At 48.0% G+C, this 16,613-nt stretch overlaps 1 protein-coding gene across 4 annotated transcripts in view; it reads right to left on the reverse strand.

Moving 5' to 3' along the window:
* The window catches only part of YLPM1 (YLP motif containing 1), an 865,271-nt gene that overhangs the window by 812,477 nt on the left and 36,181 nt on the right, over positions 1-16,613 (reverse strand). For all 4 annotated transcript variants that reach the window (XM_069208481.1, XM_069208482.1, XM_069208480.1 and 1 more), the window contains exon 3: positions 13,635-14,371. In XM_069208481.1, coding sequence (XP_069064582.1) covers positions 13,635-14,371 — 737 coding nt within the window. The remainder of the gene's footprint in view (positions 1-13,634; positions 14,372-16,613) is intronic.

A 16,613-nucleotide genomic window follows, 5' to 3' on the forward strand; every position in this document is an offset into this window, starting at 1 on the left:
GAAAACACTAGATGGTTGGATTCAAGGCAGTGGTGTAAGTAATTATGATGGGCTGTACAATTTATTTGTGAAAGAACACCTGTTAAGTAATTGTTTCAATGATAAACTGCATCAGCATCTGGTAGACCTAGGACCAATTTCTCCCCAAGAATTGGGAAAGAAGGCGGACCATTGGGTCAAGACAAGGGTGTCCAAGACTTCAACAGGGGGTGACCAAAAGAAAGGGGTCACAAAGACTCCCCAGGGGAAGGGTGATGAGACAACCAAAACTAAAAATAGTAAAGAGTCTTCTACAGGCCCCCAAAAACCTGCACAGGAGGGTGGGCCCAGAGCCTCTTCACAAAACAATGGGTACAAGGGTAAAAACTTTGATCCCAAAAAGGCCTGGTGTCATAGCTGTAAACAGCATGGACACCAAACTGGAGACAAGGCCTGTCCCAAGAAAGATTCCACTCCAAACTCCCATCCAGGTAACACTGGTATGGCTAGTCTCCAAGTGGGATCAACAGTGTGCCCAGAGCAAATCAGGGTCCACACTGAAGCTACTCTAGTTTCTGAGGGTGGGGTGGACTTAGCCACACTAGCTGTCTGGCCGCCTAACATGCAAAAATACAGACAGCAACTCTTAATTAATGGGACTAGAATAGAGGGCCTGAGGGATACAGGTGCCAGTGTCACCATGGTGACAGAGAAACTGGTTTCCCCTGGCCAATACCTGACTGGAAAAACTTACACAGTCACCAACGCTGACAATCAGAGAAAAGTACATCCCATGGCAATGGTTACTTTAGAATGGGGAGGGGTCAATGGCCTGAAACAGGTGGTGGTCTCCTCAAATATCCCAGTGGACTGTCTGCTTGGAAATGACCTGGAGTCCTCAGCATGGGCTGAGGTAGAGCTAAAAACCCATGCAGCCATGCTGGGTATCCCTGAACTGGTGTGTGTGAAAACAAGAGCACAATGCAAGGCACAGGGTGAAAAAGTAGAGCTGGAGTCTGGAAAAATGGCCCAGCCTACCAAGAGAACAGGAAAGTCAGTTGGGAAACCAACTGCAACACAGCAAAAGAAAGGGAACCTCTCTTCTCAGGAAGAAGTTCTGCCCTCTGAGGGAACTGAGCCTTTGGAACTTGAACCTTATCAGGTTGAGCTCTTAGGCCCAGGGGGACCCTCAAGGGAAGAGCTGTGTAAGGGACAAGAAACCTGTCCCTCTCTTGAAGGCCTTAGGCAGCAAGCTGCTGAAGAGTCCAAAGGCAAGAAAAATGGAACACATAGGGTCTATTGGGAAGATGGGCTCCTGTACACTGAGGCCAGAGACCCCAAACCTGGTGCCACTAGGAGAGTGGTAGTGCCTCAGCTGTTCAGAGAGTTCATCCTAACATTGGCCCATGACATTCCCCTTGCTGGACATTTGGGACAAACCAAGACGTGGGAGAGGTTAGTCAACCACTTCTACTGGCCCAATATGTCCAACATGGTTAAGGAGTTTTGCCTCTCCTGCCCCACCTGTCAAGCCAGTGGTAAGACAGGTGGGCACCCAAAGGCCCCCCTCATTCCACTTCCAGTGGTGGGGGTGCCCTTTGAAAGAGTGGGTGTGGACATAGTTGGTCCACTGGAACCTCCCACAGCCTCAGGAAATATGTATATCCTGGTAGTAGTGGATCATGCTACCAGGTATCCTGAAGCTATTCCCCTTAGGTCGACTACTGCCCCTGCAGTAGCCAAGGCCCTCATTGGTATCTTTACCAGGGTGGGTTTCCCTAAGGAGGTGGTGTCTGACAGAGGTACCAACTTCATGTCAGCATACCTAAAGCACATGTGGAATGAGTGTGGAGTGACTTATAAATTCACTACACCTTACCATCCACAAACTAATGGCTTAGTTGAGAGATTCAACAAGACATTAAAAGGCATGATCATGGGGCTCCCAGAAAAACTCAAAAGGAGATGGGATGTCCTCCTGCCATGTCTGCTTTTCGCTTACAGGGAGGTACCACAGAAGGGAGTAGGGTTCTCACCCTTTGAACTTCTGTTTGGTCATCCTGTAAGGGGACCACTTGCCCTTGTTAAAGAAGGCTGGGAGAGACCTCTCCATGAGCCTAAACAGGACATAGTGGACTATGTACTTGGCCTTCGCTCTAGAATGGCAGAGTACATGGAAAAGGCAACCAAAAACCTTGAGGCCAGCCAACAGCTCCAGAAGTTTTGGTATGACCAAAAGGCTGCACTGGTTGAGTTCCAACCAGGGCAGAAAGTCTGGGTTCTGGAGCCTGTGGCTCCCAGGGCACTCCAGGACAAATGGAGTGGCCCTTACCCAGTACTAGAGAGGAAGAGTCAGGTCACCTACTTGGTGGACCTGGGCACAAGCAGGAGCCCCAAAAGGGTGATCCATGTAAACCGCCTTAAGCTCTTCCACGACAGGGCTGATGTCAATCTGTTGATGGTAACAGATGAGGATCAGGAGGCAGAGAGTGAACCTCTCCCTGATCTTCTGTCATCAGACCCAAAAGATGGTACAGTAGATGGAGTGATCTACTCAGACACCCTCTCTGGCCAACAGCAAGCTGATTGTAGGAGAGTCCTACAACAGTTTCCTGAACTCTTCTCCCTAACCCCTGGTCAGACACACCTGTGTACCCATGATGTGGACACAGGAGACAGCATGCCTGTCAAGAACAAAATCTTTAGACAGTCTGACCATGTTAAGGAAAGCATCAAGGTGGAAGTCCACAAGATGCTGGAATTGGGAGTCATTGAGCGCTCTGACAGCCCCTGGGCTAGCCCAGTGGTCTTAGTCCCCAAACCTCACACCACAGATGGAAAGAAAGAGATGAGGTTTTGTGTGGACTACAGAGGACTCAATTCTGTCACCAAGACAGATGCTCATCCAATTCCAAGAGCTGATGAGCTCATTGATAAATTAGGTGCTGCCAAATTTCTAAGTACCTTTGACTTAACAGCAGGGTACTGGCAAATAAAAATGGCACCTGGAGCAAAAGAAAAGACAGCATTCTCCACACCTGATGGGCATTATCAGTTTACTGTTATGCCCTTTGGTTTAAAGAATGCCCCTGCCACCTTCCAAAGGTTGGTGAATCAAGTCCTTGCTGGCTTGGAGTCCTTTAGCACAGCTTATCTTGATGATATTGCTGTCTTTAGCTCCACCTGGCAGGATCACCTGGTCCACCTGAGGAAGGTTTTGAAGGCTCTGCAATCTGCAGGCCTCTCTATCAAGGCATCCAAATGCCAGATAGGGCAGGGAACTGTGGTTTACTTGGGACACCTTGTAGGTGGAGGCCAAGTTCAGCCACTCCAACCCAAGATCCAGACTATTCTGGACTGGGTAGCTCCAAAAACCCAGACTCAGGTCAGGGCATTCCTTGGCTTGACTGGGTATTACAGGAGGTTTGTGAAGGGATATGGATCCATTGTGACAGCCCTCACTGAACTCACCTCCAAGAAAATGCCCAAGAAAGTAAACTGGACTGTGGACTGCCAACAGGCCTTTGACACCCTGAAACAGGCACTGTGCTCAGCACCAGTTCTCAAAGCTCCAGATTATTCTAAGCAGTTCATTGTGCAGACTGATGCCTCTGAACATGGGATAGGGGCAGTTTTGTCCCAAACAAATGATGATGGCCTTGACCAGCCTGTTGCTTTCATTAGCAGGAGGTTACTCCCCAGGGAGCAGCGTTGGAGTGCCATTGAGAGGGAGGCCTTTGCTGTGGTTTGGTCCCTGAAGAAGCTGAGACCATACCTCTTTGGGACTCACTTCCTAGTTCAAACTGACCACAGACCTCTCAAATGGCTGATGCAAATGAAAGGTGAAAATCCTAAACTGTTGAGGTGGTCCATCTCCCTACAGGGAATGGACTTTATAGTGGAACACAGACCTGGGACTGCCCATGCCAATGCAGATGGCCTTTCCAGGTTCTTCCACTTAGAAAATGAAGACTCTCTTGGGAAAGGTTAGTCTCATCCTCTTTCGTTTGGGGGGGGGGTTGTGTAAGGAAATGCCTCCTTGGCATGGTTGCCCCCTGACTTTTTGCCTTTGCTGATGCTATGTTTACAATTGAAAGTGTGCTGAGGCCTGCTAACCAGGCCCCAGCACCAGTGTTCTTTCCCTAACCTGTACTTTTGTATCCACAATTGGCAGACCCTGGCATCCAGATAAGTCCCTTGTAACTGGTACTTCTAGTACCAAGGGCCCTGATGCCAAGGAAGGTCTCTAAGGGCTGCAGCATGTCTTATGCCACCCTAGAGACCTCTCACTCAGCACAGACACACTGCTTGCCAGCTTGTGTGTGCTAGTGAGGACAAAACGAGTAAGTCGACATGGCACTCCCCTCAGGGTGCCATGCCAGCCTCTCACTGCCTATGCAGTATAGGTAAGACACCCCTCTAGCAGGCCTTACAGCCCTAAGGCAGGGTGCACTATACCATAGGTGAGGGTACCAGTGCATGAGCATGGTACCCCTACAGTGTCTAAACAAAATCTTAGACATTGTAAGTGCAGGGTAGCCATAAGAGTATATGGTCTGGGAGTTTGTCAAACACGAACTCCACAGCCCCATAATGGCTACACTGAAAACTGGGAAGTTTGGTATCAAACTTCTCAGCACAATAAATGCACACTGATGCCAGTGTACATTTTATTGTAAAATACACCACAGAGGGCACCTTAGAGGTGCCCCCTGAAACTTAACCGACTATCTGTGTAGGCTGACTAGTTTTAGCAGCCTGCCACAAACCGAGACATGTTGCTGGCCCCATGGGGAGAGTGCCTTTGTCACTCTGAGGCCAGTAACAAAGCCTGCACTGGGTGGAGATGCTAACACCTCTCCCAGGCAGGAATTGTCACACCTGGCGGTGAGCCTCAAAGGCTCACCTCCTTTGTGCCAACCCAGCAGGACACTCCAGCTAGTGGAGTTTCCCCGCCCCCTCCGGCCAGGCCCCACTTTTGGCGGCAAGGCCGGAGAAAATAATGAGAATAACAAGGAGGAGTCACTGGCCAGTCAGGACAGCCCCTAAGGTGTCCTGAGCTGAGGTGACTCTGACTTTTAGAAATCCTCCATCTTGCAGATGGAGGATTCCCCCAATAGGGTTAGGATTGTGACCCCCTCCCCTTGGGAGGAGGCACAAAGAGGGTGTACCCACCCTCAGGGCTAGTAGCCATTGGCTACTAACCCCCCAGACCTAAACACGCCCTTAAATTTAGTATTTAAGGGCTGCCCTGAACCCTAGAAAATTAGAGTCCTGCAACTACAAGAAGAAGGACTGCCTAGCTGAAAACCCCTGCAGAGGAAGACCAGAAGACGACAACTGCCTTGGCTCCAGAAACTCACCGGCCTGTCTCCTGCCTTCCAAAGATCCTGCTCCAGCGACGCCTTCCAAAGGGACCAGCGACCTCGACATCCTCTGAGGACTGCCCCTGCTTCGAAAAGACAAGAAACTCCCGAGGACAGCGGACCTGCTCCAAGACAAGCTGCAACTGTGTTTCCAGCAGCTTTAAAGAACCCTGCAAGCTCCCCGCAAGAAGCGTGAGACTTGCAACACTGCACCCGGCGACCCCGACTCGGCTGGTGGCGATCCAACACCTCAGGAGGGACCCCAGGACTACTCTGATACTGTGAGTACCAAAACCTGTCCCCCCTGAGCCCCCACAGCGCCGCCTGCAGAGGGAATCCCGAGGCTTCCCCTGACCGCGACTCTTTGAACCTAAAGTCCCGACGCCTGGGAGAGACCCTGCACCCGCAGCCCCCAGGACCTGAAGGACCGGACTTTCACTGGAGAAGTGGCCCCCAGGAGTCCCTCTCCCTTACCCAAGTGGAGGTTTCCCCGAGGAATCCCCCCCTTGCCTGCCTGCAGCGCTGAAGAGATCCCGAGATCTCTCAGACTAACATTGCGAACCCGACGCCTGTTCCTACACTGCACCCGGCCGCCCCCGCGCTGCTGAGGGTGAAATTTCTGTGTGGACTTGTGTCCCCCCCGGTGCCCTACAAAACCCCCCTGGTCTGCCCTCCGAAAACGCGGGTACTTACCTGCAAGCAGACCGGAACCGGGGCACCCCCTTCTCTCCATTCTAGCCTATGTGTTTTGGGCACCACTTTGAACTCTGCACCTGACCGGCCCGGAGCTGCTGGTGTGGTGACTTTGGGGTTGCTCTGAACCCCCAACGGTGGGCTACCTTGGACCAAGAACTAAGCCCTGTAAGTGTCTTACTTACCTGGTTAACCTAACAAATACTTACCTCCCCTAGGAACTGTGAAAATTGCACTAAGTGTCCACTTTTAAAACAGCTATTTGCGAATAACTTGAAAAGTATACATGCAATTTTGATGATTTGAAGTTCCTAAAGTACTTACCTGCAATACCTTTCGAATGAGATATTACATGTAGAATTTGAACCTGTGGTTCTTAAAATAAACTAAGAAAAGATATTTTTCTATATAAAAACCTATTGGCTGGATTTGTCTCTGAGTGTGTGTACCTCATTTATTGTCTATGTGTATGTACAACAAATGCTTAACACTACTCCTTGGATAAGCCTACTGCTCGACCACACTACCACAAAATAGAGCATTAGTATTATCTATTTTTACCACTATTTTACCTCTAAGGGGAACCCTTGGACTCTGTGCATGCTATTCCTTACTTTGAAATAGCACATACAGAGCCAACTTCCTACAGAAGGCCAGGTTTGATTTTTGTAAGTGTAGTAAGTAACCCACTACATCCTTTGGAGATGCGTGTAATGGTTGAATTTGATTATTATGGCAGTAGCAAACAAACCTTTTCCATTTGCTTGCATAGCAGTGTCTAGTGGATGGTCTTCTAGCTTGCTTTATGACTTCCATACATTCTTGGGTGAGGTTTAAGTGTCCGAATTCTAGGATTTCAGGAGCCAGATTGCTAGATTCAGCAATGCTGGGTTTGGATGCCTGATCTGTTGTTTGTGTTGTGTTGACAGATCTGGCCTGTTGGGTAACTTGACGTGGGGTACTACTGATAGGTCTAGCAGTGTTGTGTACCATGGTTGCCTCGCCCATGTTGGTGCTATCAGTATGAGTTTGTTTTGACTCAATTTGTTTACTAGATATGGAAGGAGAGGGAGAAGGGGAAAAGTGTACGCAAATATCCCTGACCAGTTCATCCATAGGGCATTGCCTTGGGACTGCCTGTGTGGTTATCTGGATGCGAAGTTTTGGCATTTTGCGTTCTCCTTTGTTGCAAATAAGTCTATTTGAGGTGTTCCCCAAATTTTGAAGTAAGTGTTTAGAATTTGGGGGTGAATTTCCCATTCGTGGACCTGTTGGTGATCGAGAGAGATTGTCTGCAAGTTGATTCTGGATTCCCGGAATAAACTGTGCTATTAGGCGAATGTGGTTGTGAATTGCCCATTGCCATATTTTTTGTGCCAGGAGGCACAGCTGTGTCGAGTTTGTCCCCCCCCTGTTTGTTTAGATAATACATTGTTGTCATGTTGTCTGTTTTGACAAGAATGTACTTGTGGGTTATGATGGGTTGGAATGCTTTTAACGCTAGGAAAACTGCTAGCAGTTCGAGGTGATTTATATGCAGCTTTGTTTGATGTACGTCCCAGTGTCCTTGGATGCTGTGTTGATTGAGGTGTGCTCCCCACCCTGTCATGGAAGCATCTGTTATCACGTATTGTGGCACTGGGTCTTGGAAAGGCCGCCCTTGGTTTAAATTTATACTGTTCCACCATAGAAGCGAGATGTATGTTTGGCGGTCTATCAACACCAGATCTAGAAGGTGACCCTGTGCTTGTGACCATTGTGATGCTAGGCACGGTTGTAAGGGCCTCATGTGCAGTCTTGCGTTCGGGACAATGGCTATGCATGAGGACATCATGCCTAGGAGTTGTAATACCGTCTTTGCCTGTATTTTTTGTGTTGGATACATGGTTTGTATAACTTTTTGGAAATTTTGAACCCTTTGTTAGTTGACGGAGAAACCGAGTTTGTAGAGGGTTTGTATGACCTGATCTGTGTGGTGTGAACACTGTCAGTGAGTTGGTCTTGATTAGCCAATCGTCTACATACGGGAATACGTGTATTTGCTGCCTTCTGATGTGTGCAGCTACTACTGCTAGGCATTTTGTAAAGACTCTTGGTGCGGTTGTTATAACGAACGGCAATACTTTGAATTGGTAATGTATTCCTTTGAATACGAACCTTAGGTATTTCCTGTGCGAGGGATGTACCGGTATGTGGAAATATGAGTCTTTGAGATCTAGGTTGTCATGTAGTCTTGTTGCTTTAGCAATGGTAACACTTCTTGTAGCGTGACCATGTGAAAGTGTTCTGATTTGATGTAGGTGTTTAGTGTTCTGAGATCTAGGATTGGTCTGTGTTTTGTCCTTTTTTGGTATTAGAAAGTACAGTGAGTAAACTCCTGTGTTTATTTGTGTACCTGGTACCAGTTCTATTGCGTTCTTTTGCAGTAATGCTTGAACTTCTATTTCCAGAAGGTCTGAATGCTGTTTTGATATATTCTGTGTTTTTGGTGGTATATTTGGAGGGATTTTGAGAAATTCTATGCAATAACCATGTTGGATAATTGCTAAGACCCAAGTGTCTGTTGTTATTTCCTCCCAAGATTGGTAATACCGACTTATTCTTCCCCCCACTGGTGTTGTGTGGAGGGGATGAGTGACCTGTGAGTCACTGTTTGGTTGCAGGTGTTTTTGGGCTGTGAAATCTTCCCCTGTTTCTAGGGAATTGTCCTCCTCTGTACTGGCCCCGAAAGCCTCCCCTTTGGTACTGTCCCTGGTAGGTAGATGGTGTTGAGTGTGAGGTACTGGCTTGTGTGGCCTGACCCCGAAACCCCCCTCTGAAGGTTGTTTTGCGGAAGGTGCCGAAAGTGCCTCTGCCCTGCGGGGAATAGAGTGCGCCCATGGCCTTGGCAGTGTCAGTGTCCTTTTTTAGCTTCTCAATTGCCGTGTCCACTTCAGGTCCGAACAATTGTTGCTCATTGAATGGCATATTGAGCACCGCTTGCTGTATCTCCGGTTTAAAGCCAGATGTGCGTAACCACGCGTGCCTTCTTATGGTTACTGCTGTGTTAATTGTTCTTGCAGGTGTGTCAGCTGCATCCATAGAGGAGCGTATTTGGTTATTGGAGATATTTTGTCCCTCCTCAACCACCTGTTTCGCCCTTTTTTGTAAATCCTTGGGTAGATGCTCGATGAGGTGCTGCATCTCGTCCCAATGGGCTCTATCATATCGCGCTAGGAGCGCTTGAGAGTTAGCCATGCGCCACTGGTTTGCAGCTTGTACTGCGACTCTTTTTCCGGCTGCGTCGAACTTGCGGCTTTCTTTATCCAGAGGTGGTGCATCGCCTGACGTGTGAGAGTTGGCTCTCTTGCGAGCTGCCCCTACTACAACCAAATCTGGTGGGAGTTGTGAGGTGATGAAAGCAGGGTCTGTGGGCGGTGCTTTGTATTTCTTTTCCACCCTTGGTGTTATTGCTCTACTCTTGACAGGCTCTTTGAAGATTTGCTTTGCGTGCCTTAGCATTCCTGGGAGCATAGGCAGGCTCTGGTAGGTGCTATGGGTGGAGGATAGGGTGTTGAAAAGGAAGTCATCCTCGACAGGTTCCGAGTGTAGCGACACGTTATGGAACTCTGCTGCCCTCGCTACCACCTGTGAATACGCTGTGCTGTCCTCTGGTGGTGAGGGCTTGGTAGGATACGCCTCCGGACTGTTGCCTGACACTGGGGCGTCGTATAGGTCCCAAGCGTCCTGGTCATCTTGGCTCATGGTGGTGTGAGCCAGTGAGTGTGACGGAGTCTGTGCCGGTGATATGTAAGTTACAGGTGGAGGAGAGGGTGGCGGAGTTACCTTCTTCACCACTTTTGTTTGTGGTGCGTGTTCCTGTATTTGGAACTCAAGTCTCCTTTTTCTCCTAATAGGGGGAAGGGTGCTGATCTTCCCTGTTCCACTCTGTATAAAGATCCGCTTTCGAGTGTGGTCTACTTCAGTGGACTGTAACTCTTCCTCGAATCTATGTTTGCGCAATTGAGAGGACAGTGATTGCTCCTCTGAATATGAGCTGGTTGTTGGCTCGGTTGCCGGTCGTTTCAGCACCGAAACTATGTCCTTACTCGTTTTCGGCTCCGAGGCGACTTCTCTTTTTTGGAGTCGAAACTTCTCGGCGTTGATCCTCCTCGGTGCCGCTGTCTCTGCGTCGAGCAGCTTCGGCTCCGATGTCTCGGCGTCGATCTTTGTCGGCAGCACTTTCTCGGTCCAGAGATTGCTGCGTGCCTGTGTCTCGACCCGAGTCGGACGATCTCGGCACTAGTTCGGCCTTTTTCGGTGCCGATGGGCGGTCACCGACTTTATGGGTTGAGCCATGGCCTGTTGGCAGTGCGTCCCCTGGGCCTTGTCTGTTTTCTTGTGTGCTGGCTTCAACGTCTTACTCACTGTTTCGTGGACGTCGAATTCCTCCGAGTCCGATTCAGGGGTAGAGAAGGCTTCCTCTTCTTCTCCTTGTTCCTCGAACTCTCGGTGTCCTGTCGGCGTGGACGCCATCTGTAATCTTCTGGCTCGCTGGTCACGGAGCGTTTTTCGGGATCGAAACGCGCAACAGGCCTCACAAGTTTCTTCCTTGTGCTCGGGCGACAGGCACAGGTTACAGACCAAATGTTGGTCTGTATATGGGTATTTGTTGTGGCATTTAGGGCAGAATCGGAACGGGGTCCGTTCCATGAGCCTCGATGTTACACGCGGTCGGGCCGACCAGGCCCCGACGGGGGATCGAAATTACCCCGGAGGGCTACCGGAGCTCTTCACGATTCGATGTCGATTCTATCTAATCCGATCCCGAACGCAACAATACCGACGTAATTTTCCGAATTTCTAACTATCTTTCCGTTCCAAACCCGGACCGAAAAGGAACACGTCCGAACCCGATGGCGGAAAGAAAACAATCGAAGATGGAGTCGACGCCCATGCGCAATGGAGGCAAAGGAGGAGGAGTCCCTCGGTCTCGTGACTCGAAAGACTTCTTCGAAGAAAAACAACTTGTAACACTCCGACCCAACACCAGATGGTGGGCTATGCACAACATGTGTATCTGCAGCTACACATGCCATCGAACCTTTGGTTACTCACAGTCTTGGAGTCGCCTGGGGGTCCTCCCTGTAGCGCCGTTTCTTCACCAGTCGAGTCGGGGTCGCCGGGTGCAGTGTTGCAAGTCTCACGCTTCTGGCGGGGATTGCAGGGGTCTTTAAAGCTGCTCCTCTGGAAACAAAGTTGCAGTCTTTGTTGAACAGGGCCGCTGTTCTCGGGAGTTTCTTGGTCTTTTTAGAGCAGGGCAGTCCTCTGAGGATTCAGAGGTCTCTGGTCCTGGGGAAAGCGTCGCTGGAGCAGTTTTCTTCCGAGAGGAGGGGGGGGGGGGGGGGGGGAGGAGAGACAGGCCGGTAGGGCTGGGGCCAAAGCAGTTGGTGTCTCCGTCTTCTCTGCAGGGTTTTTTTTAGCACAGCAGTCCTCTTCTTCTTAAGTTGCAGGAATCGGAGTTCCTAGGTTCAGGGGAGCCCTTAAATACTAAATTTAAGGGCGTGTTTAGGTCTGGGGGTTAGTAGCCTATGGCTACTAGCCTTGAGGGTGGGTACACCCTCTTTGTGCCTCCTCCCAAGGGGAGGGGGTCACATTCCTATCCCTATTGGGGGAATCCTCCATCTGCAAGATGGAGGATTTCTAAAAGTTAGAGTCACCTCAGCTCAGGACACCTTAGGGGCTGTCCTGACTGGCCAGTGACTCCTTGTTATTTTCATTATTTCCTCCGGCCTTGCCGCCAAAAGTGGGGCCGTGGACGGAGGGGGCGGGGAACTCCACTAGCTGGAGTGCCCTGTGGTGCTGGAACAAAGGGGGTAAGCCTTTGAGGCTCACCGCCAGGTGTTACAGCTCCTGCCTGGGGGAGGTGATAGCATCTCCACCCAGTGCAGGCTTTGTTACTAGCCACAGAGTGACCAAGGAACTCTCCCCATGTGGCCAGCAACATGTCTCGAGTGTGGCAGGCTGCTAAAACCAGTCAGCCTACACGGGTAGTTGGTTAAGGTTTCAGGGGGCACCTCTAAGGTGCCCTCTGGGGTGTATTTTACAATAAAATGTACACTGGCATCAGTGTGCATTTATTGTGCTGAGAAGTTTGATACCAAACTTCCCAGTTTTCAGTGCAGCCATTATGGTGCTGTGGAGTTCGTGTATGACAGACTCCCAGACCATATACTCTTATGGCTACCCTGCACTTACAATGTCTAAGGTTTTGCTTAGACACTGTAGGGGCACAGTGCTCATGCACTTGTGCCCTCACCTATGGTATAGTGCACCCTGCCTTAGGGCTGTATGGCCTGCGAGAGGGGTGACTTATCTATGCTGCATAGGCAGTGTGAGGTTGGCATGGCACCCTGAGGGGAGTGCCATGTCGACTTACTCGTTTTGTCCTCACCAGCACACACAAGCTGGCAAGCAGTGGGTCTGTGCTGAGTGAGGGGTCCCCAGGGTGGCATAAGGTATGCTGCAGCCCTTAGAGACCTTCCCTGGCATCAGGGCCCTTGGTACCAGGGGTACCAGTTACAAGGGACTACCTGGATGCCAGGGTGTGTCAATTGTGAAAACAAAAGTACAGGTTAGGGAAAGAACACTGGTGCTGGGGCCTGGTTAGCAGGCCTCAGCACACTTTCAATTCAAAACATAGCATCAGCAAAGGCAAAAAGTCAGGGGGTAACCATGCCAAGGAGGCATTTCCTTACAGTATGGCATTGAGATTTCATACTGAAGCAGATGATCTAGGAGGTATTACCCTTCTGAGACCTACCATGATCAATTTGACAACACGTACTTGAATTAGTGAACGGTGTTTTCGGTTTTGAATATACCCATCAATGGCTGCATGTTTAAGACTTATGAATGTGTAAGCTAGACATGACAATTGTAGATGCAATAGGTAGCATAATAGAGATGGTCAATGTGTTGAAGTGTACAGTAACCCGCAGTGCCTATGTGGGAGGTACCAGAATTAGGTTTGTCTGAGTTAACACCACATATGAAAGTAGCGGGAGGCAGAAAAGTGCAGGCAAATATCCTGGATCATTTCATCCATAGTGCATTGCCTAGTGATTGTGGGTGATGTCACTTTGTCTAATCACAAGAGATTTTCCACCAGGAGGTGAATGTTGTCGTAATGCCTATCTGCATATGTTCAGTGATAAAAGACATCAATAGGGAACGAGTGCCTTCATGTTTGTATATGTAACATCGTTGTCATTGTCTGTTTTTTATGACGGCTACGTTGTGTTGATTGTATGATAGGAAGGCCTTGATCACCAGCTGAATTGCAAGGAGCTCTAGAAAATGTATGTGATGAGCAGGTCAAATACACCTTGGACTGTCATTTCCACCATGTGTGGGTGGAATTACTTGAGCATGCTTTCCAGCATATATCTCTAACTTTTGAAGTAGTTGAACATGCCAGAACGCTAACTTCAGAACACACACAACCTACTGAGATAGCATAGAGATTCTGTATAAAGGAAGATCAACCTGCACAGTTCCACATTCAAAGCAGAGTACAGATAGCATTGCTAAATAAACAAAAATATTCAAACTTACCTTGGGGGAGGTTTGAAGAATCCAGGAGGTGGACCAGTTATCCTCAATGACTCTGCATTTCCATAAGGAGGCGGTGGTGGTATTGAGCTAGAGGGTAGAGTTGATGGAATTGGCGATGGCTGCTCGGTTACCCCAACAGCTGACAGTGTCGGTGGTAGAGGTGGGGGAGGAAAGGGCACAGAGCCAGGCGGGAGAGGCAAGCCAGCAGTGGGAAGTAATGGCACTCTGCTAGCTTCCATCGACTGAGAACTCCCAGGTGTAGTCACTGAAGCAAGAGTGCTTGCTTGGGTAGAAGCTGCAGCTGTTGAAGGTGGAGGTGCAGGTGTAGGCTCAGGTGGTGGTAAAGAAGTGATAGCAATGGGGGGAACAGGAGGTGGAGGAGCAGGTGCTACTGGAGGCAATGGTGGGGGCATTGGTGGAAAGGATGGTGGCATTATAGGAGCAGGTGGCATGTAGGCAGGAAAAGGAGGCATAATAGCCATGTATGGATTACTCATGTATGGGTGCTGCATAGTCCGCAGTGAGGCTGCTTTCTCCTGCAGATGGGACTGAGTAACTTTCATCTGCTCATGCCAGGTTTTCCACTGCTTCTCATATTCTTGGAGTTGGTCCTTGTGTGGATAGGTCCGAAGGAGCTCCTGCCACTGGGAAAACTGTGTTTCCCACTCCCTAAACAGAGTTAGGAACTGACCCTGCTGCATTTCCAGATGTCGAAGTTGTATGTCGATAGACATGGTCTATAAATAACAAAAAAAAAAGCATATTTTACTTGAATGTCATAAACCATCACACAGCAAAATGAGATCAGCCATTATTCTAAGATGCTAATGACGGTCTCCAGAGAAAGTATATAGAGGACTCATTTTTAAAAGGCCCATTTAACAATTTAAGGAAATGTAATTTCATTAAAGTGATCATTAAATGGTTATTTAACTATGACTACAGTTTTAGGCATTGGCATATTTTAAACCATCACATGCTTTGAGTACTCCCCAAACTAGGACTTCCGAACATTTTAAAATACAACACAGCTTACAACCTACCCACACCACTGAATCGGTTATAATGTGTATGTAAAGGACAACTGGAAACCTTGTAAAATTGACATATATTGGCATCTGGGGCTTTAGTGACAAACCACCAGAAACTCAAGATGGCAATATGAATCAGAATACATTCAGCACAATATGCATTTCATATATTACATGTTTACTGTGAAAAAGAAAAAACACTTTACATGATATTGAATCAAAACAGGCAAACATTCGGTGAAAACATTAACTATAGTGTTACTGTAGTAGAAAGAAAAGATTCAATTATATAGGTAAGAATTAAGGGTTTTAGAGAAAAGAAGGTACGCCTGCAGATAAAGAGCACTCTGTCAGCAAGTTTGAAATGTTTGAAGCAAACACCATGATGGGCGAGTTAACTATCTGCCCAGAATTAAGTTTCATAAACAGACTACTGATGGAACAGCTGCACAAGATGGGGGCCCCTTGTTCAACTGACATACAGTAAGGAAAACGTTACTAACCCTCTAAGCATCCGTTTGTGGCATGTAATGCTGTAGATTAACGTGCATACATACACCTTGTAGGAAGCTGGCTCTGTATAGACAATACCAAAATGAGGTCTAGTGTGCACAGAGTCCAGTGGATCTCAAGAGGCTTAACAGAGGCTAAAGTGGATAATACTAATGCTTTTTATGGTAGTGTGGTCGAGCAGTTAGGCTTATCAGAGGATAGTGCAAAGCATTTGTTGTACACCCAGTCAAGAAATAAGGCGCACACTCAATGACTAACTCCAGGCCAATGTTTTTATATAGGAAAATATATTTTGTTACTTTATTTCTAGAACCAAAAGGATCTTTGTTGCAGGTAAATTATAGCTGTAAGTTTGTATCAAGCTAAAACAAACGTACTTTGTTAAAGTTTTGCAGATGAAACAGTTTACAAGTAAATAAAACGGTTCTATTTCAAAAGTAGACAATGCAATTCCTCTTAGGATACAATACAGTCCTAGGGGAGGAAGCGCTAAAAGTTTACAGGTAAGTACTTTACATACAATCCCAGTGTTTGAACTTTGACCTATGGACATTATAATCCCAATTCGACCACAAAAGTGCACCACCAGCAACAAAGGGCTGGCTGGGTTCAGACTCAAAGAAACAGGTTGCAGGTAAGAATCTGCAACTTCAGGGCACAGGCCTAGGAGGTCTTTTGGGTGGGGGGGGGACCACAACACAGGTCAGCACCTGTAGGAAGTTGGCTCTGTATGCACTATTTCAAAGTAAGGAATAGTATGCACAGAGTCCAAGGGTTCCCCTTAGAGGTAAGATAGTGGCAAAAAGAGATAATACTAATGCTCTATGTTGTGGTAGTGTGGTTGAGCAGTAGGCTTATCCAAGGAGTAGTGTTAAGCATTTGTTGTACACACACAAGCAATAAATGAGGAACACACTCAGGGACAATTCCAGGCCAATAGGTTTTTGTATAGAAAAATCTCTTTTCTTAGTTTATTTTTAAGAACCACAGGTTCAAATTTGACATGTAATACTTCAAATGAAAGGTATTGCAGGTAGGTACTTTAGGAACTTTGAATAATCACAATAGCATACATACTTTTCACATAAATCACATATAGCTATTTTAAAACTAGACAGTGCAATTTTCACAGTTCCTAGGGGGAGTAAGAGTTTGTTAGTTCTTGCAGGTAAGTAAACCACCTACGGGGTTCAAGTTTGGGTCCAAGGTAGCCCACTGTTGGGGGTTCATAGCAACCCCAAAGTTAACACACCAGCAGCTCAGGGCCGGTCAGGTGCAGAGGTCAAAGTGAAATATTTTTTCCCTTTTCTCCTTTTTTTTGGTTGTGGGGGTCTAGCAGCGCCAAAAAGGCTGAATAGCCATAAACTTGGGGGGGGGGGGTCCCCAGGGAGGTGTGAGGGAGGGTACAAGGGTGGGTGGAGGGGGGGGATTTGAT

The sequence above is a fragment of the Pleurodeles waltl genome, chromosome 9, assembly GCF_031143425.1.
Source record: "Pleurodeles waltl isolate 20211129_DDA chromosome 9, aPleWal1.hap1.20221129, whole genome shotgun sequence".
Classification (NCBI taxonomy): domain Eukaryota; kingdom Metazoa; phylum Chordata; class Amphibia; order Caudata; family Salamandridae; genus Pleurodeles; species Pleurodeles waltl.